General features: G+C 41.5%; 1 protein-coding gene across 1 annotated transcript in view; it reads left to right on the top strand.

The window, feature by feature from the left end:
- The window catches only part of DNAH11 (dynein axonemal heavy chain 11), a 255136-nt gene that overhangs the window by 222265 nt on the left and 5590 nt on the right, over positions 1 to 27281 (top strand). Inside the window, exons 69-77 of the mRNA XM_090286851.1 lie at positions 86 to 256; positions 2418 to 2540; positions 4361 to 4554; positions 6222 to 6370; positions 7206 to 7333; positions 11257 to 11484; positions 15618 to 15809; positions 18768 to 18887; positions 25092 to 25334. Of these exons, the coding sequence (XP_090142977.1) occupies positions 86 to 256; positions 2418 to 2540; positions 4361 to 4554; positions 6222 to 6370; positions 7206 to 7333; positions 11257 to 11484; positions 15618 to 15809; positions 18768 to 18887; positions 25092 to 25334 (1548 nt within the window). The remainder of the gene's footprint in view (positions 1 to 85; positions 257 to 2417; positions 2541 to 4360; positions 4555 to 6221; positions 6371 to 7205; positions 7334 to 11256; positions 11485 to 15617; positions 15810 to 18767; positions 18888 to 25091; positions 25335 to 27281) is intronic.

The following is a 27281-nucleotide window of genomic DNA, read 5'->3' as shown; positions in this document are numbered from 1 at the left end:
CTGTCTGTAGCCCTGTGTGCCAGAGGCTAGCTAGACATCCAGGCACCAGCTCCCACCCTTTAACGGTCCCTCTACAATTGCCCAGGCTTTCAACGCGCTGTTCCACAGAGCTATGGAGCAGGCTGACAAGGTGGAGGACGTGCAGGGGCGCGTCTCAGTGCTCATGGAGAGCATAACCCACTTCGTCTTCCTCTACACCAGCCAGGCACTGTTTGAGAAAGACAAGCTCACCTTCCTGTCCCAGATGGCTTTTCAGGTGAGCAAGTCAGTCACTCCTCGCAAGCATCCCCAGAACCAAAGTCCCACATCTCTGTTTATTATGTACTTTATTGCTGCTGAAGGGAAGCATAGACTCCGTTTTGGGGAAGCCCTTGGTGACACGAGGAGAGTTTGAGTTTCCCGGAGGGAACCTGGGCAGGTGACAACCTGCTGGTCAGTCATGGGGCATTGGTTTGGGTCGGTAGGCCCTTGAAGCAATACTTCAGTTGTCACCCTGAAGAACAGATTGATGAGTCATTTTCCTCACCTTTTCAGGTGCTGTACAGAACTCCTCAGGTGCTTCCAAGGGAATTCTTTGATATCAGAATTATGAATCCAGATGTGAGGGGTTCTGGGAGCTCTTTAGAAAAATAATGGATGAGTACAGTGAGCTCTGGGTTTCTCACTCCCACCTTCAGTGAGACCTGCTACCCTTTACTCTTTCTGATATAGACTTATGAAAAAGATTTTGTTTAAGTACGGTGACAATGATAAGAAAAAACCATTGAGGATCACATTCCTAGATGAAATAAGCAGGTTGTCCTTTTATTAGTTCCTTTACTGTATAACTTTTTCTGTCAATCCAAATCTTGATGAAAGATGTCTTTTCTATTAGTGTCCTCTAAAATACCTCACCCAAAGAAGGCATTTTTTAAATACTTTCTGTTAATAATGATAAACTATTTATATTTTTAGGATTCATATATTCCTTTTCGTTATATGAGAATATATGAAAAAATAAAAAAAGAATTATATGGCTGTCATCATTTTATAATATGTGTGACAAACAGGAGCAAAGTATTACAAAATAAAATTGTTTTTAGTTTTTTCCCAGCTTTACTGAGATATAATCAACATATAACATTGTATTAGTCCAAGATGGACAACATAATGATTCATTATATGTATATATTGGGCTGGACAAAAGACTGTTAAGTTTTTTCCATAAAATATAAGACACATTTTTCATTTTCACCAATAACTTTATTGATTTGGATATTTTGAGTATGTCAACTATCTCCTATATAGTATAATGTTGAGTTTTCTCAGTGTCTCGATTCGCTCACTATCAAGTTCAACTGGTCTACCCAATTGTGGAGCATCATCCAGTGAGAAATCTCAAGCACCAAACTTTGCAAAACACTTTTGACCCGTTCAATCAGTCACTGCACCTTCTCACCTTCTCAATCACTGCGCAAACCTTTTTTTTTTTTTTTTTTTTTTTTTGCATTTCAGTTGTGTTTTTACCTTTCTTGAAATAATAAGAGATAATATGCTGGAAATGTTGCATATTTTCTTCCATTTTCAATATTAAAATGGCTAAACAAAAATTCACCAATTTTTAAAAGATTTTTTAAATGCGTGCTGATATGACAGCTGTCACGATACGGTGTGACAAAATTATTTTGAATGAAGTTAAAGACAACTAAGTGCTACTAGAGCCATCTTATGGAAAAAAACAAACTTTTTGGCCAACCCAATATTACAAAATGATTACCATAATAAATTTACCCCATAAAATATTTTCATGCATGTTACCACCCATATTGCATTTTGGAAATATCTAGAATTTTAAAATAGTCTAAAACTCAAGCATTTTACCTGTTTAACTTTGTAAGGTTTTTATGTGGAAATCAGGAATATTTCATTTGTGGCCCCTAAAATGTTCTATGAACTTCCTATCAATTCTGTAATCAGAATGTCTAAAGTTTGTTCCAGTTCATTATGTGATTCTCATATTGTCTTGGATGTAATTCCTATACCAGGACTAACATACAGTACTTGCTCTACCTTCTGTTTAGTAACTCAGTACATTGTCATCTCAGGGCTTCTCCATTTGCATAACAAATTGTAAGACAAGTTTGATCTAATAGCAGAGGACTAAATATGAAAGAATATTTCAAATATGTTGATATTAGGCATAAAATTGGAATAAACCAGCCTTCATAATTATTTGCTATTAGATTTCTGATCAAGTTTATGAGATCATGGGCATAACTGATCCCTTATTTCAACTATGGAACAGATATATATCTCCAGGAATTTTCTGAACACTTGGTTCTGCCTATTTAATCATATCTATTAAGCCATGACTGCTTCCTTTGTTATGATTTTTATGTGTAAACCACATGAGTTTTTTCTATTTGTGTACTGTCAAGATTTTGTTGAGAAAGAAAGAGATAGACCCTGTTGAATTGGATTTCCTGCTTCGATTCACAATTGAACACACTTACCTGAGTCCTGTCGACTTCCTAAGCACTCAGTCATGGAGTGCAATTAAGGTATGTTAGGAACATAGTTTTTCAATTTCTAAATCATATTTCAATCTCAGTTCTCTCAAATGTAGAAATTAGTTTTAAAAATTGAAGTGATATATGCGGTCTGTCCAGAAAAAGTCCAACCATTGTTAATATAACGAAAACAATTTGCATGATACCAGTGTAACCAGACAGCCAAGAAGAGTGGACTGTAATGCACATGCGTGAAAAATGACAACTTCACTGTACTAGTCAGTGGGGGCGGTAGACACCATTGAGTGAGCATGTGTACTGTTTGGACTTTGCATTCAACATGACTGAGCAAATAGAGCAACGAATCTGCATCAAATTTTGCATTAAGCTTCAACATTCCTGCATGGGAACTATTCAGATGACTCAGAAGGCCGCAGCTATGGGCAGCTGGTGATTGGCAGCTTCATCATGACAACGCACCCACTCATGCATCATGTCTTGTGCAGAGTTTCTGGTGAAACATCAAATCACCCAGGTGACTCAGCCCCCCTACAGCCCAGATTTGGTGCCTGCAAATTCTCGCTTTTCCCAAAATTAAAATAATCTTTGAAAAGGAAGATATTTCAGACCATCAGTGAGATTCAGGAAAATATGACAGGGCAGCTGATGGCAATTGGGTGAACTGTGTGAGGTCCCAAGGTGCCTACTTTGAAGGGGCCTGAGGTGTCATTGTCCTGTGTACAATATTTTTGTATCTCATATCTTCTTCAATAAATGTTTATTTTTCATAATGTATGGCTGGATACTTTCTGGACAGACCTCATAGCATTTCAATTGTAGAAATATGCTATATAATGTATTGTTCTTTAATTGATTTTTATTACTAAATAGACTAACTTTTTGCTCTTTACTTTTTTAAAATTTATTTTTCAATTATAGTTGGCACACAATAATTGTTTCAGGTGTACAACTAAATTGACTGATTTCTTATTTGAAAGTAAAGAAACTTTCAACCTATTTAATGGGCAGAAGAGTTGTTATGAATATAGTGTTCAGGACCTTTGAAAAAAGTCAAGAAATATAACTAAATATTCTTTGAATTTGTCTGAATCTAGCTTCTTTAATATTAAGTACTTATTCTTAGGCTCTGGAATTCTTTAAAGATGCTCATCATATGCTAAGCTTTGCCCCACTCCTTTTTTCTATGAAGGAACCATTTCCATGCATTGAAAATAACTATGTTGTCCCTTATTTTATAATAGTTAGACTTTTATTTTTTAAAAATATATAATTTTATTTAGAATTTCTTTAGAATTATAAATTCAATTGTGTATTGGTCAGAACCTCAGCAGAAAAACAGGTGGTGCATTCAGAAGGGGGATTTAAGAAAGGTTTAACAAAGATGAGAGAATATTTTCATAGTATGGGAAGAAGAACAAGGGAATCCATGTAAGGATGTGGATGGAAAAAGGGAAGAAAAGGAGCAGTTACTAAATGACTGAGAAGTAAAATTTGGGGAGAGAGCTAGCCTGCAGGCACTGTGGCGTTTGGTAGTGGAACATGCCCAGCTGTGTCGCACCGGGCAGAGCTGGTGAAGAAATACCCTGAAATATCTCTCTTCCCCGGCCCTCTGGTCTCTTACCATTGCCTCCCATTGGACAAACCCAAAAAGGCAAGAGGACCAGGAGCTTAGTCCAAGTGATACTTTGGCATCACCCTCTTAGCAGGGCAGAAAAGTGTGCAGAGTAATCTGGAGAGGAAATAAAGACTGTCCAGCACAACTTGTTTATATAGGATTTGATGCCTTCACCAGTCTTTATCTCAAATGCTTGAGGTAAACTATTCCTATCTGTTCCCCTGTTCTGTTACAGGCAATAGCCCTTAGGGAAGAATTTCGAGGCATAGACCGAGATGTGGAAGGATCTGCCAAGCAATGGAGGAAGTGGGTAGAATCCGAGTGTCCAGAAAAAGAAAAGTTACCACAAGAATGGAAGAAGAAAAGTTTAATACAGAAGCTGATTATTTTGAGAGCAGTACGCCCCGACAGGATGACGTACGCTCTCAGGTGGGGCCGTCGCATTTGGAGATGCAGGTTAACCAAAAGGAAACTTAGTCTTAGGGGCTAGGAGAAGCTGCCGGAGGCGTTTACGCTCGATTCTGCCGAAATGATGGTATTGTACCCAGTCCTAGTGCTGAAATTTGCTAAACACGATTCAGGACATCCTTCCTGAAAAGCTTGATTCTGAACTCTGCAGGGGACACAGGAAACCAGTGGAAATATTCTAGGCAGAGAGGAGTGTCAGCAGAGCTCAGAGGCCAGGAACGTGCATTATCCAAGTGTTAATTTCCATCGTCTTTATTCTGTGGTGGCATTTTGCCTCCAAAGATTTTATGTGTCACGCCAAAATGAATTCCTTCCACGGAGTCACTCAGAGTCCCATAACTTTACAGCCAGCGCAATTTAAAAGCAGAAAGTTCTGTCTCCATCTTGGTTCAAGTGTCCTTTTTCTCCGCCCTTTTAACTTCCAAACAGTAATATGCTCTAATTTGAATTCACCAACTGCAGAGTTCACAACTTCCTTCTGTATCGTGCTCCTCTTTCTTTTATAATATTCACGTGCCTCAGTTTTTTTCCTTTGCTTTGTCTAGTTCAGCCAATTTTCCCTTTGCAGCCACCTCCGCTGAACCCTACTTTATGAGTTAATTCTGCTTAGTACAACTTACTCTCTGTTGAATCTGGTGCTGCTGAATCCCTGCTTAATTGAGCCTCCCTGTGTTAGAAGCACCCCCAAAAGCATCTGTATATTCATGAGAAAACCCTGGCTGGTTTGGCTCAGTGGATTGAGCGTCGGCCTGCGAGCTAAGTGTCGCTGGTTCGATCTTCCAGTCAGGGCACATCAGAGAAGGAAAACTCTGACTCCAAAAAACCTCCGCTGCCTTGCGGCATACCTCTTCAGGGGAAAGGCTAAGGGAGTAGACCCCGACAGAAAATCCGGAGCCGGAGTCCCTAAGGCGGTTTGACGTTGTAGTCAACACCGGCAACTCCTGCGGCGCACCTGAAGCCAAGCTGTATTGACTCTGTCTTTCCCTTGGATCATTCAGCTGCGAAGAGAGGGGGGGTCTGCTGCATGGGCAACAGCAGACCCTCCATATCACCCTGCCCAGGCTCTGTAGCTTCAGCTCCACTGGAGAGGACACTCCAGCGTCATCGCAAGATGTCGATTCAACACGGGAGGAGACAGATACCGTGTCACTCCCGAGTCGGACTGCACAGCCATTCTTGGCGGTGCAGATAGACTCTTAAGAAGCTACACCATCGTCTCTCGAGACGGACGGCTGCCGACGATTCATGAGAAGCCCAGCAGGCTGGAAAATTGCACTGTGGCAAATCTAATGAACTGTTAATAAGTAATGGGGGGGTCTGGCAGGGGACTGAGGGGATACAAAGCCATAAGCAGGCAGCTGATGGTACTGGGGTGGGGGGTCTCAGAAGCCCCCCAAAATGGAATGGAGGCTTCTGATTTACAGAGCTTTTGAAGCAGAGAGGGTTCTCACTAACACTTCTGTGTAAATCCAGTTGGATTCATCCTGTCATTTTAACAGAATGTCCCATGTAAAAAAAACGTGGTTTGCTTTCTTCCTGTGCCCATGGTTTAAGCTGATCGAAGCGTGACACTTTGCATGGTCAAAAGCAAGCACTGATCACGTCTTCTGCATTGTTGTTTTTTCTAGGAATTTTGTGGAGGAAAAACTGGGTGCAAAGTATGTGGAGCGGACCAGACTGGACTTAGTTAAAGCCTTGGAAGAAAGCAGCCCAGCCACACCGGTGTTCTTCATCCTGTCTCCAGGGGTAGATGCCCTCAAAGACCTCGAGGGCCTTGGTGAGTGGCCAGGGGGTCTGCTTGCCCGCCTGCCTGCCTCCTTCCAATGCCCGCCCACCCTTCCTTGCAGTTACAGTTACCTTAGTTTCTTTTCTTTTCTTTTTTTCATTTGTTGGAGATTGAGTGTATGGAAAATGTTAGGCTAATAACACCGTATAATCTGAAGAAATGTTCAAATGGCGCATTCCTCTGGTTGGTATAATGCAAGTTTATTTTATACTATTTTCCACCTTTTGACTATATGAGGGCCAGAGGGCAATTTTCTCCATGCTCGCGTAATCTTGTGCCCCCTGTGACTAAATAATGGTCATTAGAGCAGGTCTATTCGATTGTGCAAGGCACTGTCGCTTTATGCTCTGGATTACTATTCCCCGCAGCCAATGCTGAGAGCACCAGGTTAATAGAGCTGTGACCTGACTGTGCTCAATTCAAGTGCAGCCTCACAAGGTGAGAGGCTCCTGCATTTTCCCAATGAGCTGATCCTGTCAAAAAACGCTGTGATATCTACCACCTATAGCTCCTTTATGAAGGAAATGCTTTGCTACTCCTGTAAAAGTTTGTAAAGCTCAGTAACAATGCTTGCCATCTATCAAAGTGTCAAAAGCTTCATTACCATAAAACCAGAGGGCCTGATTTTCCACCGGCCTCGCTCATGCTCACAAGGAGGCAGCTTCAGAGCTCAAAATGCTGCTTGTTGAAAGGACAGAGGTTTATTTTGGATTGTGCAGGAAAATGTCTTAGAAGGTAGCCGTGGTGGCCACAGATGGACATTTCCAGACTCTTCTCACCTCGTCCTGATTCACTTTTCCTCTCACCGCGTTGTATCGTCCCACAGGCAAAAGACTTGGGTTTACCATTGACTCAGGAAAATTCCACAATGTGTCTTTAGGACAAGGCCAGGAGACAGTGGCAGAAATGGCACTGGAGAAGGCTTCCAAAGGAGGACACTGGGTCATACTCCAAGTGAGTATTACGTTTTCACGATGTCCCTGAGAAAGAACTCAGGGAGCTTCCCAGCCCATCCCAGCCCAATTCATGGTGACTTGGAGAGTCTGATGGATTTTGTTGGCATTCGTGACACCTCCCAAGGTGATTAGAGGCTCTGCTGACAAGGATAGATGTCATCCTTTGAGGAATTTTCTAGGTATTGTGCTTTAAAATTAAAAATATTAGAGGGAGCCCTATCATTCTCCTGACTTAGAGATATCTGGAACACTCCAACAGTGCTTGAGGACAAGCAGACTTGTATAGATGCCAACACCGTGGCTGTCATTTCTCTTCTTTACATCTTGCTTTAAAGGTTATGTATTATCTCCTACAACTCTGCCCCTAACTAGTTGCGTGACGTTATCTTTGTTTGTAAATTAAGAGGCTAGCATTGTCTAGGTCCAAGAGTGTACAACCCAGTGTGCTCCGTGTGACTCCCCTGGCTGGGGATTGTAGCAAGAACCCAGCAACCAGTGGAGCCCAGCCCAGCTATAGGGGCGCCTGGGCGCCATACTGACCGACTCCTTCTACAGGAGGACATGCCAGCTGTCTCAGCAGGTCTGGGCATGGCCATTGGATTCGCTATATCCTGATCCCAAAGGTTCTCATGTTTGCGTCAGACCCTTCACTAGATGACATTATCTCAAATGAGGCAAGGGTTGATGATGTCATTCCCATTATAAAGATGAGACAGGTGAGCCTCAGAGGGGTCTGAAGAGCCCCCAGGCCACAGAGCTGGAAGGTGGCAGGGGTGATACTTGAGTCCAGGCTTGTATGGCAGCAAGTGACATTTTTCCGCTAGCCCATGCTGCCACCCTCATTCTGAGATATGACATGATCTCCTTAGTGTCTCCAGTATCCAAGGCGGATGCATTTTGCATTTCTGCTTGAAATAAAGTGAGCTTCTTGAAGACTTCAAGCAGAACATCACCTTCTGGGAGAGCACTGCCTGCTGCTTAGATGAGACCTTAGTAAGGTTCCTTGGGGTGCTATGTCCCCATCTGGGGTTCCCAGAGTCAGATGGCTAACAGTGGGGGGTTGTTTTTTTTTCAGAGACAGCAGTTGTTACTCCAGCAGTTGTGTAGACGCTGGGATCTTCCCAGAAAAGAAGGAGCTCTTTGAGAGTTCTCAAGCATCCTGCAGTTCCAGTTGGCAAGAACCTAAGAGGAGTGTAGTCATTCTCAAAAGAATATAGTATTCAAAGTAAAATGTTTCTGTTGTTCTTAGATTTGTACAAAACTACTGGTTGCCTCCAAAAATGCAAGTTATGTTTCACCATTAAAAACACATCTCAAAAGATATTATTTTATGAAGCATATGCTTTGGGATATCTGTTCTAGACTGTTGATTTTGGCACTTAATGGTAAGCCAGTAACTTAGAATGTAACTTGCTTTTCATCTCCACACATAGAATAATTGGAGAGGAGAGACTATCCCAGGCTTCTGGTTGTCCTGGTTCCTGGAAGATTCTAGTATCTCTGTGATCCACAGTTGAAAGAGAAGAAAGACTTTGAAGAAAGGCCAACAAAATGGGAACTTATATTGTTTGTAATTTACATTAATTTAAATTATCAAGTGTAGAGATATGATATATATGCCCCTATGAATATGTTTTTAACCAAACTCTACAATGATCAATCACTATGTTCAGATATAGTCCCTCTAGGGATATTCAGCTAGCATTTGATCAAAAGCCCACACTCTAGAGAAAACTATTACAAAGGCACAGGCTGGCAGCTATCTTAACACAGATGGTTTGTGAATTAACATAATAGGTTTTAAAAGTCATTATTCATGGGCAAAACATGGGTGGTTTTCAGTATATGTGAATTGACTAAAAATGTTGCACATGCCTTGCTGCCCTTGGGCAAGTGGGCATGACAGTCTCACCAGTCCCAAAGCCAGTGTCCCACAGTGGATCCTCAGGTGCACGTGTTCAGTGGTGGCTCCCTTGGAGGTTTTTCTGGGCCCTGACTCCAATGTCACAGCCTATAATATGTTTACATTTGTTTCAGGTAAACTTTTCAAATAAGGGATTGCTGTAGTTCATAAGATAAGAGAATTAGGACATCCAGGGTGGGGAAACATAGGTTTACAGTTGTAATACAGGTAATACAATACTTAATAATAATACAAGAATTGCCCTGGCTGGTGTGGCTCAGTGTACTGAGCACCGGCCTGTGAACTGAAAGGTCGCCAGTTTGATTCCCAGTCAGGGCACGTGCCTGAGTTGCAGGTCAGGTCCCCAACTGGGGGTGTGCAAGAGGCAACCAATCAATGTATCTCTCGCACATCAATGTTTCTGTACCTGTCTTTCTCCCTCCCTTTCTCGTCCTCTGAAAACAAATAAGTCTTTAAAAATAAAAATAAAAACTAAATAATACAAGAATTAACCCTATGTGTTTCACAGACTCACAACGGTAAACCTACTTTTGCCCACCCCTGTATTTGAGCTTGCAAAACAGGTTTTTTTATTGTTTTCAGTCCTGCTTACTGGTATGAGTGGCACAATTAGGTGTGAAAAGTACTCTCATTATAGTCTAGTAGCAAGCATGTATGGGGGAAAACTTAGAGAGGGCCCTCCCCTCCTGTGTAAGTTTGTTAGGGTTGCCATATCCAAGTATCACAGATTGGGTGGCTTAATCAACAGAAATTTAATTTCTTATGGTTCTGGAGGTTACAAGTTCAAGACCAAGGTGTCAGCAGGGCTGGTTTATTCTGAGGTCTCTCTCTCTGGTTTGTAGATGACTGTCTTCTCCCTGTGTCTTCTTCACATTGTCTCCCCTCTGTTTGTGTGTCCTCATCACCTCTTATAAGGACACCAGCCATATTGGGTTAAGGCTAACTCTAATGACTGTATTTAGCCTTGTTTACCTCTTTAAAGACCCAGTTCCAAAGACAGTCACATAGTGAGGCACTGAGGGTTAGGACTTCAACACGTGAATTTGGGGGGACACAATTCAGCCTGTGACACCTACCAATGTTCATTACTTCCCCAGGGGGAAAATAACCTAATAATATGAACAAATGAACCAGTGTAGGTCTTTTTGCAACAGAACTGTTTCCAAGAAGGAGACCTGCATTACTGTTCCCGTCCCTGTTTGCCTTTGCTCTCCATATTTTTGTAGCTATTATAATCATCAATGCTTTTCTTAGTTGGAAGTGATGACACATCCCTGGGGGTGACGTTTGATCACTGTATCAAGGACTTCCCAAAGCTAGGGAGCATGTGAGGTATGGCCTTATTCTCCTCTCCCAGCATCAAGCTGTGCTCTGGCCTGCTTGGTATTAGAAGAGCAAATTTGTGAATCGTAAAACTGAAAATCAAAGAGTGGTGGTGGTGACTTTTTTTTTTTTTCTTTTGTGATTTTTGACAGCTCTAGGATTTAAGAAAAATGACATGATAGGAATACACAGAACATCTTAACAAAGATTGATTGCTTTCTTGTTCAGCTAATCTTTCACCCCTCACATCCTTTTGAGTCCAAATTCTGCTGAGTAGGAGTGTGGGTAGAAGAGGTTTCCATCGGAAATAATGAAGTGGGTGACCTGGTACATTTCTGGCTGTTAGTTTTTATAGCTGGTTAAACTAATCCCTGTAAGTCTCAGTAATTGAGTTTGAACTGTAACAACGAAGAGTATCAGGCAGCTCCATCTTGGAAGCGATGGGTGGGTGTTGAAAGGAGATTTGGGTTTACAAAGACAGCCTGTGGTGGATTGGAGCACTTAAAGTTTATTGTTTAATTCTATTTTGTTTTGTTCTCCTAACATGATAAAAGAACATTTAAATTATGATTCGCAAAGTGTTAACACATTGATGTATCGGAAAATGCTGTAATCCTATAATTTAAATAATATACCTGAGTTTCACATGAATTATAAATCATACCGTCTTTCAGAATGTCCATTTGGTAGCCAAGTGGCTGGGAACCTTGGAGAAACTTCTTGAAAGATACAGCCAAGGAAGCCACAGAGACTACAGGGTTTTCACGAGTGCCGAGACTGCACCTACACCAAGCGAACACATCATCCCTCAAGGACTCCTGGAAAATTCCATTAAGATCACGAATGAGCTCCCCACAGGAATGCTGGCCAATTTACATGCTGCTTTCTACAACTTCGACCAGGTAAGAACGTAGAAGGAGCCTGGTCTGACGCTAAAGTCAGGGCGTCCTCGCAAGACTATGGAACCATTGTCTGTTCATGTACCTTGTGCAGAGGGATGAGATGAAATCTTGATGTGTCTCTGCATGTGTGTGCCCACGCACACCTCCTAACCTTTTTCTCTGGTGCCTTCTGGGCCAATACGCACACCGACATTAAGAAGGTATTATAATAATTAGCTACCTAAGGATACAGTTTTGAAGAATACAGTTAATTACTTCATTAAATAATTGAGTAATTTGTAGCCTATATAAATACAGTAGACTGTGTAAATAGAAGGTACTCAAAAAATCTTATTGAATCAATTACATATCTGCAATATGCTTTTTTGTGAACTGTGATGATTTTGTCCCTCAGTTTATAATTTCTCGCTGTTTATGACATTCTCAAAGTAAGTACAAAATAGGAGTTTGAAGTTAGCATTTCATAAATATGCTTCAGCCCAATTCTTCCTAAGTTTTTTTTTCTTTTTGGTAAGGACCCCTCTGATAATTTGTTAAAACTTTGGACACTCTCCTCAGGGAAATGCACATTTAAAAATTGTGGTGCATATAAGCATAGGGATAAACAGAGTTCCTTAAAGTCTGTGAATGAAGTCCTTCTCCAGATAAAACCACCAATTCTAGTTTATTTGTGAAAGTATCAGTTCTTTTAATTGCTATCTGGAAAACCACTTTTCCACTTTTATTAACAGAAGATCACATTTATTGGAAAGATTCTTAAGAATTTCAAGGGGGATATTATTTCTTATCTAGTGAAAGGGATCTTCTGAAATATTAAGACTAAGTTTTAATTCTAAGTGGCAAAATCAAAGGTAATCAAAGTGATTCACAAAATGAATTTCCCTTCAAACCTATGTTAGCCAAAACCAAACACAAAAATAGAAAATGTAAAGAAAATATAAAAATTTTAAGAGTCTTTTATGAATGCTGACATGTTGTTACATTAGAAAGCAAGATGTGGTTTTTATTCAAATTGTGAAATTCATGAGTATTATTAGCCTGTGCTCCCTAGCAATCTGTGAATAGGTTCCCAGCATCCTTTTATCAGTTAGAATTATGACTGGCTATTTATGAAAGAAGTATAAAAAAAAGCAGTGGTTTAAGCAAGGTTAAAAAGTGTATCTGCCATATGGCATTTCTGGAAGTAGATAATTTAGAGCTCATGTATGTCACCACAAAGTTGTCAACAGCCCAATTCCGTCATGATTCCATCATTTCTAGGATGGGCTTGCCATGGTTTCATGTGGCTGTGAGAGTTGCAGCCCCCAAACCCATGTTCCCAACAATAGGATGAAAGAAGGAACAAAGATGACAAATGGGCCCCAGCCAGTGTGGCTCAGTTGGTTGGGCGTTGTCCGATGAACCAAAAGGTCAGGGTTCAGTTCCCGGCTGCTTGGGTTGCAGCTTTGGTCCCCTGGGGCACATGCAATGGATCAACACTTCTCGCTCTCTCTTCCTCCCTCCCTTCCTCTCTTTTTAAAATAAAAAAATAAAATATATTTTTTAAAGATGACAAAGGGGACATGATGGCTTTATTTTAAAGATGCTTTCTACAAGTTAATACGCAATCCTTCTTTTATCTCATTGCTCAAACCTTGCATTAACCTGGCTGCAAGAGAGGCTGGGAAAGGTAAATTCATCTTGGGCAGCCATATGCTCAGCTAAAAGTCAGTGAGAAGACATTTTAGGGCAGGCAATTAGAGGTCTGTATGACAGATCGCTTCCTTTCCCAAACCTCCCTGAATCACTGGCTGTTCCGTGCTGCTGCTGTGGCCCTATCTTGCTGAGGCCTGCAAGATACTCATTTTGTACTCATTTGGATTAGGTGACAGAATCTCAGTCATTCCTATTGACTGGGTACCCTTCTCAAATGAGAAGAGCACCCAAAAGAGCTAGGCAAGTTATCTGTTCTGTTTGGGTGTTTTTGTTTTGCATTCTTTAATTTTCAAATCCAATTAAATCTGTATATGTAATCTTTCCTCAAACCAGAATTTATCTCCAAACTTTGACACATGTCTTCATATTGAACAAAGTTCATTTATTACTAGTTCTTTATTACCCTCAGCATTGTAGAATGTTTATGTAAATATGATCATTAAGTGACCCAGATATAAAGGACCATTCTTCAGTAGGATGCTGTCTACATGCCTCTTTCAGCTTAATAGCATCTGCATCTTGAAGAAGAGTCATAAAGGAGTACTGTTTGGGCTCCTTTCATCCCCAGAGAACCAGGTTTTTAAAGTAAGAATATAGATTTCTGTTTCTGTAACATTTGCAGCAAACATAAACAATTGTGCGTGTAGCAATGGCATCTGTGTGCACACAACACTATTATGTGTGCTGGTGCCCGTTCTCTGTTCCCAGTGCTGTTTGTATGTTTTCTGATATTTATTTGCTCATGGCTTAGTTTATAAAAATATGACTGACCTGAAGTGTGGAATGTTAGGGTAGACTCATACTTTTTCTTAGGAAAGCTGGTTCATATATCCTTTCAATGGCATAATGAAATGGACATTGACCTGTGATTTTTTTTTTTAGCAGTGAGGATAAAACTAAGTTACATGAAATATAGGTGGAATTAATGTACTTATTTATATGGTTTCTCTTTTCTGCCTTCATAAGCTTGCCTTTTATTTGATGTTTAGTTGTAGAAGGGTTATTTTTAAGAATTGTATATGTCCAAACCCCATAAATTATTTAGAAATCACCTAGTGACTTAGTTGGGTCTACACTGTATGTGGCCTGGCCAATTCTAGAACTATATTTGTTGGTAGCCCTGGATTCTGATGAAAGTGATAGAGAAGGAGACTAACAAACTCTTCTGATCCTGGACCAGAGAACAAATCTGGTCTTGGTTTCAACTTTTACCAGAAGCCCCTGGGAGATCAGCTCTCAACTCCCACCCCAAAGGTGCTAAAGATCTTTGTAGATGGCCCAAGCTGTCAGATCCATTTTAAATGTAGACTGATTATGCTTTTACCATTTTAAAGGACAAGGCAGGAAGGTACAGATTTGGCCTTACCTTTTTCTGCCCAACCTCAGCTGAAGATTTTTTACTTTTCCTGTTTGCCTCACAGAACTGCCACATCTGAAGATGGTAAAGTACTACCTTTAAGTCACAGATCAGATGGCAGTTTTTTGCCTTTGAATTTTATGGCTCTTGGGTCCATAACCATATCAATATAGCATACCAGGACTCTACTTTCCTTTTGAATTTTCAAAACTATTTCACAGATCTATAGACATATATTTTTTAAATTTTCCATAGACCATTCTATCATCCCAACAATGAATTTTGCCCCTAGTTCATTGGAAGGAAATCAGTTGTTGTGATTGTATTAGTTAAGGGTCAGCACAAAATTATAGTGATTCAAATCAGGTAATTTCTCTCATATATAATTGGCAGCTCTGTTCCATGAGATCAGCCCAGGCTGATGGGTGCCTCCGCTATTCCTAACTATGGCTTCTGTGGTTGTCCAATCATCATCATGTTTAGCCCACAGAAAAAGGAAGAGAGTGACAACCAGGGCAAACAATTTCCTTTTAAGTAAATTACTAAGTTAGACACATCATTTCTGCTCAAATTCTGTTGCAAAAAACTTGGTTCTATAGCACATCTGGCTTCAAGGGTGGCTGGGAAAAAGTCTTTTGATGGGTGGCCATGTGCCCAGAGAACGTGTATTACTACAAAACCAGGGGCATGTAGTATTTGGGGTTAAATAATATTTGGCTACAATAACAAAACTGAGATGATGTCCTTTTGTTATCCAGCTTTTACAAGGACAATTGTGCAGGGGGAAATGATGTCGAGCAGTATTACTACTGGTTGAACTGAATTGTCTCTTTTTCTAGTGAACTTAGAAGCATTCAGAAGAATAAAGCAAAATTAAAGTGTTCCTCTGAAGTCAGCAGACAGGCAACTGCCAGATAGAGTCTCGTATGATATTCTCGTAGGATAGGTGGCCCTGCTGGAAACTGCATGTCAGCTCTATTCTAAATCTCCCTCAAAGTCCTTTACAGGAGTATTGAAAGCCCAGACCCTTGCCCTTGGGAATCATGCAGAAGGATAATGAAACGTTTCTCTCTCCTCCCAGGATACACTTGAAGTGTGCTCCAAGGAGCAGGAGTTTAAAAGCATCCTCTTCGCTCTGTGCTATTTCCATGCCTGCGTGGCTGGGAGACTGAGGTTCGGCCCCCAGGGCTGGAGCCGCCGCTACCCCTTCAGTCCCGGAGACCTCACCATTTGTGCCGACGTCCTCTACAACTACTTAGAGGCAAACCCTGACGTAAGTGCCGGTGGTCAGATAACCTCTTCCCGGGAGTAGACTGAATCTGTCAGTCTTTGGGCGCTATCAAAGTGGACCGTAATTTCTCTTCGGAAGCTATTACTGAAATGGCTGACACTATCTGCAACTTCTGCCAAGTGTGAAAATAAACCAGATCAAAGGTTCCCTAGCAGCAAATGCTCGAACTTTGTAAGATAGGTCAAACCAGTTCTACATCAGCAGCTTCATGCAAAAAAAAAAATGTCCTTCATTATGTTAACAAAAACAGTGGTTTACATGTGCATAGATGCCAGATTCATTAGGCAGGTAATGAAGCATTTGCACAAATGTAATTACATACAGCAGTTCTGACAGTTCATAACACTGCATTAATAATCACTACAATTAGTCCTGATGATGGAAGCAATTTACAGCACGTCACAAGGATAAGTAATGGTGCATTTCCTGCATATGTCATTATTATGTATTAAGGATGCCACCTTGTTTTGACTTTCTCAGTAATGTTCCCCTTGATTTGAAGGTAAAGGTAGATGGATGATTTTATTGTGTAGCTAAAATGTGTTGTACAGATGGGAAGGGCAATGCTTCATCAAGAACATTTGTGTAAACTCTTATGAACCCAATGATTGGATTTCAAAAAGGAGCCATTTGTAGGAATTTTCTGGCTGAGTCCTCATAAGGGGGGATTTTTTTTCCATTAAGTTAAATTCAAGATAAATTTGTCAAAGGCAGCCAGGTGCTCTGCTCCAGGCCACACTTTCTATAAAGGGCCTTTAAAACAACTCATCCATTTTTCTATGTGTAAGTGACTGTTAATGTTCTTTTGGAAACCGTGGGTGTAATTTTTGTTATCAAAGTTTTCCCAGGCTTCAAAGGTGACTTGACTGCCATCAGAATGTACTTGTATATACTTGTCACAGGACATGCGTGTGTCCTCCCAAGAAATACATTTCAATACGTGGTGTCCAAATAAATGGCCTTAATACAGTATATGATGATCAATATTCAATTTCTATCATTTTTAAATCTATGAAATTTTAAAAGTCTGCATATATACCTTGTTCATATTTTGACCCTTCTAAAATTAATATTTTCTGTTGATCTTAGCATGTTTTGTTTTAAATGTTGCACATAGTTGATTATTATAATAGTTCTCAGGAGAAAACAAAATGAACCACTTAACACTTTTATTCAAGTCCTTCATAACTGTCCTGTGAGGTTGACCAGCAGTTTGGTCCTGTGTCAGCTGATTCTTGTACACAGTTGAGATAGAAATGAAGGAGAGAGAGGAGTTGGCATGTGTGTTTCTCTCCAGCTCTCACATCCTGAGACTTGGCAACACCAGGTGGCCGTTTGAATCATGCCACTTCCCCACTACCCCCAGGCTCCGGTGTTCCAGATCAGCACAGCCTTAGGAGTTTAACACACGCACTTGTCTCTCAGGTGTCTTGACCTGAATCATTTGCTACACATCATCAAGCAACTTATGAGGATTGGTGAATTAAGTTAATATGTGCACAGAGTTTGGTTGTACATGCCCATTTCAGGAAGGTATCTGTAAAAAAACAGATCAGGACTTGGGGGAAAGAGAACCGGTTATTAAAAAGGACAGACCTGGCTGCTGTGGCTCAGTGGATTGAGCATCAGCCTGCGAGCCAAGTGTCGCTGGTTCGATTCCCAGTCAGGGCACATGACTAGGCTGCACATCAGGTCCCCCAGTTGGGGGCGCGAGTGAGAGGCAACCACACAGTGATGTTTCTCTCCCTCTCTTTCTCCTTTACCCTCTCTCTAAAAATAAGTAAATAAATAAACGCTAACAATTTTTTTAAAAAAGGACCAACCTCCTAGCTGATTAAAATCTTGAGGGAGATACATATCGGATGGGAAGCGGTATAGCAGCCATAAATGAAATGTAATCAGAATATGCAATAAAATTAAGAAGTCTTTGTTCGCATCCATTTCAGCGTCCACGGGGACAGTTGGGGGCAAGAGCATGGGTACCCTCTAGTCACTTCTTTTATGTTCCATTCACGTCAAACCAGTTTAAAAGAAAAGACACATTTGAGGTTCATTTATTCAAATTCACATAAACTTGGAGCAAGTACATTGGACTAGTTGGAGCAATTTTACTTGTTCTGTCACATCATGCCACCAAGGAAGGCTGTAATTAAGTTTTTACTTGAACTGTTGGGAGGCGGTATATTGCCCCCGAGGGAGTAAAGGTTCCTGTCTAGAAAGGCTTCATCACAAACTGGCATGTTTTGCAAACCCAGAGGAAGCCAAAGGGTAGCAAAGAGAAACTTCAGACCCTGGTAAGCCAAATAAAGAGGAGATAGAGTTGATTTCTTGAATAAAACATGATACGGTCATTAGTTACAACTCTTAAACTGTTGGGTAGGCCAGTTAGGCCATAAAATGGGCCCTCAAATCACTCTGTGGCAAGCCGAGGTGTCTGTGTGAACTTTTGGAAGTTGCAGGAATTCAAAATACACCCCAAATTCTAATTGTATGGGTTTTTTTTTTTTTCCCTGAATCAGACCATAAAAACATGTCATACCTCCAAGGCCCTGGGAACTGATTCCCTCTCATGGTAGTTGGCCGAGGTTTTGAATGTGTCAGTTTTCCCTGTATAACGTGTTCTAGGACTAAGTCAGTTTACTTTGAAATCTGCATGAGAAGCTGAGTGTTAGTGAATTTTCACTGAATGTATTAACGCTGAAAATGATTCTCTCAAGAAAGTCTATGCGGAAGCCTAGACATTTTCTGAACTTTTACAAGGCTAGTGCTCTAAGCCCTGAGCTATGGAGCCCGAACCTCTTTTAAATGCCCCTGTTGGTGGGGGCTTAGGAGACATAAGGGTAAGCGGGGCTCGTGGAGAGGCATGTGCCTGCCCCTCAAAGGGCACTCTGAGGCAGATGCCCTGGGCCCAGAATGAACATTTGCGTGGTTTCCCCACAGGTCCCATGGGAAGATCTCCGGTACCTTTTTGGTGAGATCATGTATGGGGGTCACATCACAGATGACTGGGATCGCAAACTGTGCCGGGTATATTTAGAAGAATTTATGAATCCATCTCTGGTAAGACATTTAAAAATTAATTTCACTGAGGAGAAAATTCTGGTAAGAAATGTTATTGAGGAGTCTTGGCTTTTTGTGAGTGCATTCTGGCCCACCTTCAGGGGAGCTGGGAATTTGATAGAAAGGCAAAATCGGGCTGCATCCCAGACATACAGGATCAGAATATGCATCTTGAAAAGACTGCCCAGGTGATTTCTGTGCACGTGGGCATGTGCCCAGGTGAAGTCTCTCACATACGCTGACTCACTGGTCCTTGGAATAACCGTGTGAGGTATGCAGGACTGACATTGTCACCCGATCGAAGTGAGAGAGGAACATCCATCAGTTGCCTCCTGACCAGGATTGAACCTACAACCTTTTTTTGTGTGTACGGGACAACGCTCCAATCAATTTAGTATCCAGCCAGGGCACTGTTACCCCATTATACAGACAAAAAGACTGAGGCACAGTGATTTGCCCAGGTCACTCTGTTATCATGGGTAAGAGCGCTGGCCAGAAGACAGTTATGCTGATTTCAATTTGAGGAGTCTGAAATTAGTAAAATCTAGAGTTATTCCATCACAGGAGCCATGGAATCTTCTAAATTTTAATCACTAACTTCTAACTAAATACGTGCTCAAGAAAAATATGGCAATTTGAGAATCCAGTTCTTCCTTCTGTGAGGAAGGGGAAGAGCACCCCTGTACTGGAGTTTAAAGAGACGAGGCACCCTCTGCCCATTGCTCCTCTTCCCTGCCCCCCATCTGTGTAGACTGAGCACCCATATGGCTCATGACCAGGGCTGTGTTTTCTGGCAGAAGGACTCAGTCCTCGTTTCCCACACTGAAGTAGCCAAGTGGTGGCCACGCTTTCCTCATGCTCTCCCTGTCTCTCAAAAGGTGTCCTAGTTCATGGCCACGGCACGGTCATTTCTTGGAAACCCAGAGCACCCTACACCATGTCATCTCTACTCCCAGTTGGACAACCTCCTGTTGTTGGAGCAACCTCCTGTTTATAATTTCCCTGAGGACCTCATCTCATCAAGCATTACAGAGTTTTGATCACCTTCCTTGAGCCCACTTTGAGAAGTAACATAATTGTGTATTATAAAATATAATGCATTACAGTCTAATGTAGAAAATTAGGGAGTTTACTTTTTACTACTTTTAATAATGTCAAACAACGCAGGGGGAAAACACTTTCCTGCCATGTGACCATGACTTAAATGCTTCTTTTGATTGTGAGTCTCCTGGTCTTTCCTGAGTTCTAAGGGAGCAGAATTCCACAGGTCAGAAAGACACTTTCCATTGAACACAATTGGAAGTCACTCCTCAGAAGGCGTCTGGGAGCAGGTTACCATGGAGACGGGGAAGATAAACAGTGGTGGTGCCTGACCTTTCCAGAGGCTGATTTCTCCAAATGATGGTAGAGGTCAGGGGCAGAGTGAGAAGCTAGTATGAGCCTCATTCTACTGACAGAGACTGAAACTCAGATAAACTGTCACTTTTTTTTTTCTTTCAATTGTTTTTATTCCTTTTAAGGTCTTGTTGATATTTTTATTCCTTTTGAAATTTTTTTTCATTTTATTTTTTAATATGCTTTATTGTTTACGCTATTACAGTTGTCCCAATTTCTTTTCCCTTTGTTCCCTCTACAAAGTGACCCCCCTCCATCCAGTTGTCCCCCACCTTAGTCCATGCCCATTGGTTGTGCATATAGTTCTTCTCAACATCTTCCTGTCTACTCCCTCCTACTATGCTTCCTAATTCCTGTACCATCTCCCTCCTTTTACCCCCTTCTCCCTCCCCACTGACCTTCCCCCAAAATGTTCCCCATACCTGTAATTCTTTTCCCACTCTAGTTGCCTACTTAGTCTGCCTTTGTTTCAATTCCCTAGCTTCTGTTGTTGCTTGTTGTGATACACTTTTCATTTTAATGTTAATAGTTTTGATCCTCCTTCTCCTAAACAAGTCCCTTTAACATTTCATATAACAGTGGTTTGGATCTGATGAACTCCTTCAGTTTTACTTTGTCCTGGAAGCACTTTCTCTGCCCTTCTGTTCCGAATGACAACTTCGCTGGATAGAGTAATTGTGGTTGTAAGTTTTTGCTTTTCATTACTTTGAATATTTCTTGCCAGTCCCTTCTTGCCTGCAGAGTTTCTTTTGAGAAATCAGCTGATAGTCTTATTGGGACCCCTTTGTACGTAATTCTCTTCTTTTGTCTTGCTGCTTTTAAGATTCTATCTTTATCCTTAATTTTTGACATTTAGATTATAATGTGTCTTGGTGTGGTTCTCCTTCGGTCCAGTTTTTTCTGGAACTCTCTGTGCTTCCTGGGCCTGTAAGTCTATTTCCTTCCCCAAGTTAGGGAAGCTCTGCTTCATTATTTTTTCACATAATCTTTCAATTTCTAGTTCTTCTTATTCACCTCTGGCAGTCCTATGATTAGGATGTTGGCCGGCTTATAGCTGTCCCATAAGTTTCTGAGCCTCTCCTCATTTTCCTCATTTTTTGTTTCCTCTTTCTGCACTGGTTGACTGTTTGTTCCTTCCTTATGTTCCGATTTGTTGATTTGATCCCTGGTTTTCTTGCCCTCACCACTAGTTTCGTATGTGTTTTTGTTCATTTCAGCAGGACTAGCCTTCATTCCTTCCCCGTCTTGTTTAAGATCTGCTGTTAGGTCTGTAAGCACTTTTATAACCAAAGCTCTGAACTGAGCCTCAGAAAGATTTCCTATCTGCTGAGCCATTAGATTAGATATTTGCTGTCTGGTCAGCTGTGTCACCGGGATCTCTATCATGATCTGTGCCATCCTGACCGTTTTGTGTTTACCTTTGCTTCCTGGGCGGGGCTGTCACACCTCCTATGCTATAGTGGGCGGAGCCCCGTGCACTCATCACAACCAGGGGTCCCGTCTCACCGTGCTGTGGCGTTTTCTGTGGGGGTGGGGGTCCAAGATGGATTCTTGCCGTTCACTCTCCGCTGAGAGACTGGGAGCCTCCTCCTCTGTCCCCACCCCCTCCAGGCCTCACAGTCCAAGGCAATGGAGGTCTGCCTTCCCCGGTGTTGGAATCACAAGCTGACAGGTGTGGTCTGCAGCTGGGGGTGCTTCCCAGGTACTTCTCGTCTCTCTCTAACTACGGGTGTCTGTGCTTACCGCCATCCTGCCTCCGTCGCTGCTGCAGCTGCAGACAACTCAGCTTGACCTCTCTTTTCCGGCTTCGCCCCTCCTACCTGTCCAGACAAGCGCCACTTTTTTCTAACTTCATATGTTGGACTTCCATTTATTTTCTGGAACTTCTGGTTATTGCTGGTTTTGCGGTAGTTGTATTCCTTCTTAGTTGTGGAGGGAGACGGAGAGTGTCAGTCTAGGCCTCCATCTTGGCCGGAACTCTCCTGTGTTTGTTTGCTTCTGTGGCCCAGAGAGAGCTGTGGCTCCTACTATGTTGTAAGGGGCGGAGCCTTAGGTATTTGTAACGGGTGACCCGTTTCAGCACGTTGTGGCGCTGTATGTGGGGGAGGGGTCTGAGAAGGAACAATGCCACTTGCCCAGCACTCTCCCCTTTCCCAGGCACCTCACCCACTTCCACACCAGACTTGCGCCCCTCTAGCTGCTGCCCTGGTCATCCTTCCCAGAGTGGGTGGGTCTGCGGACGTTCTAGGTTCGTGGGGCCCTTTAAACAAGCAGACTCTGCTGAGAGACGGGTAGTTTCTACCTCTGCCCCAACCCCACTGGTCTGCACAGTCAGAAGCAATGAGGCTTGATTTTCCCTGGTGCTGGGACTGTGAGCTGCTCAGTCCGGTGAGGAGCTGGCAACGCTCCCCAGGTGTGCCTCCTGACTTTTTAAAATGTGTAACTGCGCTTTCCGCCAGCCTGTTGCTGTTTCCACTGCTGCCACCACCACACTGTGTCCTCTCTGCCCTGGCTCCGCCCCTCCTACCTGTCTGGATGGGTATTTCTTCTTTATATCTTTGTTTGCTGGACTTCCATGCACTTTGGTTTTCTGGAACTTCTGGTTGTTTCTAGTTTTTAGGTAGTTGTATTCGTTCTTAGTTGTGGAGGGAGATGCAGCATGTCTGTTTAGGCCTCCATCTTGGCCAGAAGTCTAAACTGTCACTTTTAAGGCCACCGAACTATTCAGTGATGGGAACTGAGCCAGGTCTGTCTGGCTACAAACCTCAAGTCTTTTCCTTTGCGTTTGCTGTATTCCTTTGCTTTGCTCATTGCCTAACATATAAAAGATGCTCCTCACATGTTTGTAAAGACTGCCCGGTCATCTTTCAGAAAGCATGGACCACGTATAGCTCCACCGGCATTAAATGCGTATACACTCCAACAAATGTCCAGTTCCCACCACTTTTTAACATTTTTAAGTGGCTCCACTTTTTGGCTACTTTCTTTGCTTGAAACCATTTTTAACTTTTTGTCTTTATTAAAGGACAATTTAACTGTGGTTCTTAATTTTTTTTTTTTCAACTATTTAGTGAACACTAACAGGGAAGGCCTGAGTCCTTGTTTGTAGAAAATGAAGTTTGGTTTAAAATATTTATTCCAACTTGTGGTTTTATTATTCATATTTTGAGCTTATATTTTTATTTTGGCTAAAATGGCTATCATGGACTAATAATTTGAGTCTAAGTATCCTTCACAGTTTTGTTTTGGTCACCCTGAGTCAGGTGAAATTAAAATTTTGACTATTCTGATATTTAAATGTGAAAGACTATAAAATGTGAACAAGTGATGGAAACAAACCATGATAATTGCTGGTGAAGATGGTCCAGATTGCTCTGTCATTGGGTCAAGATTTCTGTTTCTGGCACTAGCAAAGACTTAACTTGAAAATCCTCCCAGTACAAAATCAAAATAAAGTGTTGACTCGAATATTTAAAATGCCTTTTGGAATTCACAGACAGCAACTGAGCATTGTCTCTAAGGACATAGGCTGTTTGGGAAGTCTGGGGCTGCAGGTTTGAGAAGGAAGGGAAAAACTGTCATTACTCACAGATGACATGATTGCATAGAAAATCACTTATTTTGTCCCTCACTGGACTGAGTCCCTTAACGAGTAGGTTCTATGAATCTTTTAAACTTCCAAGGCTTGTTTGGGTTATACTCGGTGATCAGTACATATTAATGAATAAGAATTTGTGAATATCCACTTTGTCTTCGGGTAATGGTGAAGGAACCAGGTGGCATAACATACACCATTACAGAGACAACCCTTAATTTTGGAAAATGATTTAGAATCTAGGCATAAAGTAGCTACATTTTTTAAGCTATATGTATATATTTTAAGTAGCATCCCCTTGTACATTTAAAAGTGCATATCGGCAGGAATTACAGCAAGAGAGACTAGGAAAATGAAACCAGGTGCAATGGCCCCTGGAAACTAAAACAACAATCAGGGAAAAAAAAATATGAGAACATACTAGAAAATTGTAAGTGAGTCTCTTTTTCTGGCTGATCAGAGACTCAGGTCCAGAAATGCTTTTGTTACATTTTGAAGAGCTACATTCGCACACTGCCGTGGTTAAGAACATTCCTCCACATGAAATGTCTACTCTCTAATGAAGTGAATGGGCAACTGTCCCAGGGTCCATGGTTCTTCAGGTGAGCAACACAGACTTTGCTGAGTAGCTCCACGTCGTGCGGAGGTAGCACTGATTTGACTCTTAGTATGTACTGCTCTACAAAATATTACTTATAAACAAATTTTTCAATATATGCACATATAACTCTGCATGTTTATAAAATCTATATGTAACATACTGTGGAAAGTATGGACACTGGGGAAGCACAGGCTGTGGAGTCGTACTAGAATGAATTCGGAATTAAGATGAAAATCAAACACCTCTCTGGGCAAGTTAATGCCATCTCAATTTTTCTGCAAAATGGGGATGTTGGGGAGAATCAAGGACTTAAAGCATGTGACAGGGTGACCAATAAACAGGGCGGTTCTGCACCTGTTTGTTCCGTGTGTACACGTACCACGTTGTGCCACACAAACTGCAGACCAGGTCTTCGTAGGTACAGGCTTCACGTGTGTTCCTGGGTCTCCTCCAGAGGTCAACCTGGTGCCGAGTGATCCACGACAAAAGGATTATGAAACATTTGAGAGCTTGCTACCTGCTAGACTGCTTTACAAGTGTTCTCAAAGTCTTTAGGAAGCAAAGATCAATGCCCTGTTAGTTCGGAATAACCGGTTTTTCCTTGTGGTTGAAGATGGAAGATGAACTTATGCTGGCACCAGGATTTGCAGCCCCACCGAATCTGGATTATTCAGGCTACCACCAGTACATAGAGGAGATGCTTCCTCCAGAAAGCCCAGCGCTGTACGGCCTCCACCCAAACGCGGAGATAGAATTCCTGACCGTGTCGTCAGACAGTCTCTTCAGAACATTGCTGGAGATGCAGCCCAGCAACGCACTTGTCAGCAAGGAGCTGGGCCAGTCCACAGAAGACAAGGTACAGGGCCTTGCTTTTCTTCACTGTTGAGGTATAATGTACACAGTGACATGCACTAACCTTGTGTCTAACTCAGTGGATTTTTACCTTTGTATACACCCATATAACCACCTAGGCCAAACTACAGAAAATTTCCAGTACTGTGGACCCCTTACTGGTCAATATACGCCTCCTCCTCCATTCCAAAGGTCACCTAACCGTCCTATCACCATAGACTAGCTTTGCCTGTGTTTGAACTTCAGATACTGCAGCCATACAGTACATACTCATTACTGTTTGGCTCCTTCCATTTCACGTTATGTTTGTGTGATTTTGTGGGGTTCATCCATGTTTTGCATAGATCAGTGGTTCATTTTGTTTAGTATTGTTATATAAATATACACTTCCTTAACCTATGGAGGATGTAAGTTTGGGTTTGTTTCTAGTTTTTTCACTATTATGTACATCATAGCCATGAATATTCTTGTGTAGTCTTTTGTCAACAAAGGTAATTCCCAAAGGTATACCTTCACTATACTCATACTCAGAAATGGAATTGCTGGACCAAAGGATATAATATTAACACACTAACCATCAGATCTAATTATAATAAGGTCCCAAGAACTTTCAATATTATTTCTTGAAATAAGGCCATTTGTTGAGAAACTCATTTGTAATTAACTTATTGATTGAAAGATTTTTAGAGAGGGGAGGAAGAAAGGCAGAGAGAAACATCAATTTGTTGTTCCAACAAATCAATGTATTCATTGGTACTTCTTGTATGTGCTGTGACTGGGGATTGAACCCACAACCTTGGCACACCAGGACAATGCTCTAACCAAGTCAGCTACCTGGGCAGAACCAAAACTTGTTTGTAATTTAGAAACTGTAGAATTTGTTGTAAGGTGTTATGTCCTATATATTAACATCTTCCCTATGTGAATGTTAGAATTTTTAAAGATTAACAAGGTAAAAATTCATCCATTTGAGAAAAGCGGTCGTTGTGAATAAAAGCAGAGAGGTGGATGAGGTTTTCATGTAGTTTTTTGGTATCAGTCATTCCATCAAGGAAGCTGATCATTAAACCAGAAAATGCAAAGCAAATGAGATAAAGATGCCTCATTACCCCAGGTAGGCAAACAGATTGTAGCAACAACCATCTATTGAGTGCCTTTGCGAGGCTCTAAGGAAAGCATTCTTAGTATCAGGATCCCTGTTTCAGAGGTAAACTTAAGTGACATCCCAAGGCCTCACAGCTAGAGAGGGCCAATGAAGGACACCAAATTCTGATTCAAAAGCCATCTTCTTACCTAACTTCTCTACTACACTGTTTCATGCTCTCCACGGCTGTTGTAAATAAGTTTAAGATTTCAGAACCCGACAATTTATTGGCCAGAGTGCTAACGCAACTTGCAAACATGATATCAGAACCACGGGCAGTATGAGAAATCAAGGAAAGAGGGAAAGATGTCTGAGGCTGAAGACAGGCACTACTACTCAATCTTCGGTATTTGTTGGTTTGCCACAGCTCAATGAAACCGCTTAGGTAGAACAAATAAGCACATTGGAGAACTATGTACAGTCATGTCTCCAATGTATCAATCCTTTCTTTCTTCAGGGCAGCAATTTTATAAGATAGAGCTTTCCTTGTTCAAAATGTTGACCAAATTGCTCCCAAAATTTTTTAGGGTATGTCAGAGGGCAGCATCATAGTCACCAGAATTAGCTCAAACTTAAAGGGCATCTTTGGTTCATGTGACTTTTTAAATGACTATTTAACATATTACAAAATGGAATATACCTAAATGTTGGGATTCTACTTCCTCTGATTTTATTTTTACATACAAATGAAATATAGTTGATGACAGTTCTTAAATTCCCTAAACGCTAACAGTAAATGAACTGCAAACACATCATAGCTCCTCCCTGACAGGATCTGTGGAACGGAGGAGGCTGCTTTGATGCAGA

Source organism: Furipterus horrens, unplaced genomic scaffold (assembly GCF_987537825.1).
Source record: "Furipterus horrens unplaced genomic scaffold, mFurHor1.1.pri manual_scaffold_9, whole genome shotgun sequence".
Classification (NCBI taxonomy): Eukaryota; Metazoa; Chordata; class Mammalia; order Chiroptera; family Furipteridae; genus Furipterus; species Furipterus horrens.
Note: the sequence above shows the minus strand (reverse complement) of the source record. Positions and strands in the feature narration are given on the sequence as shown.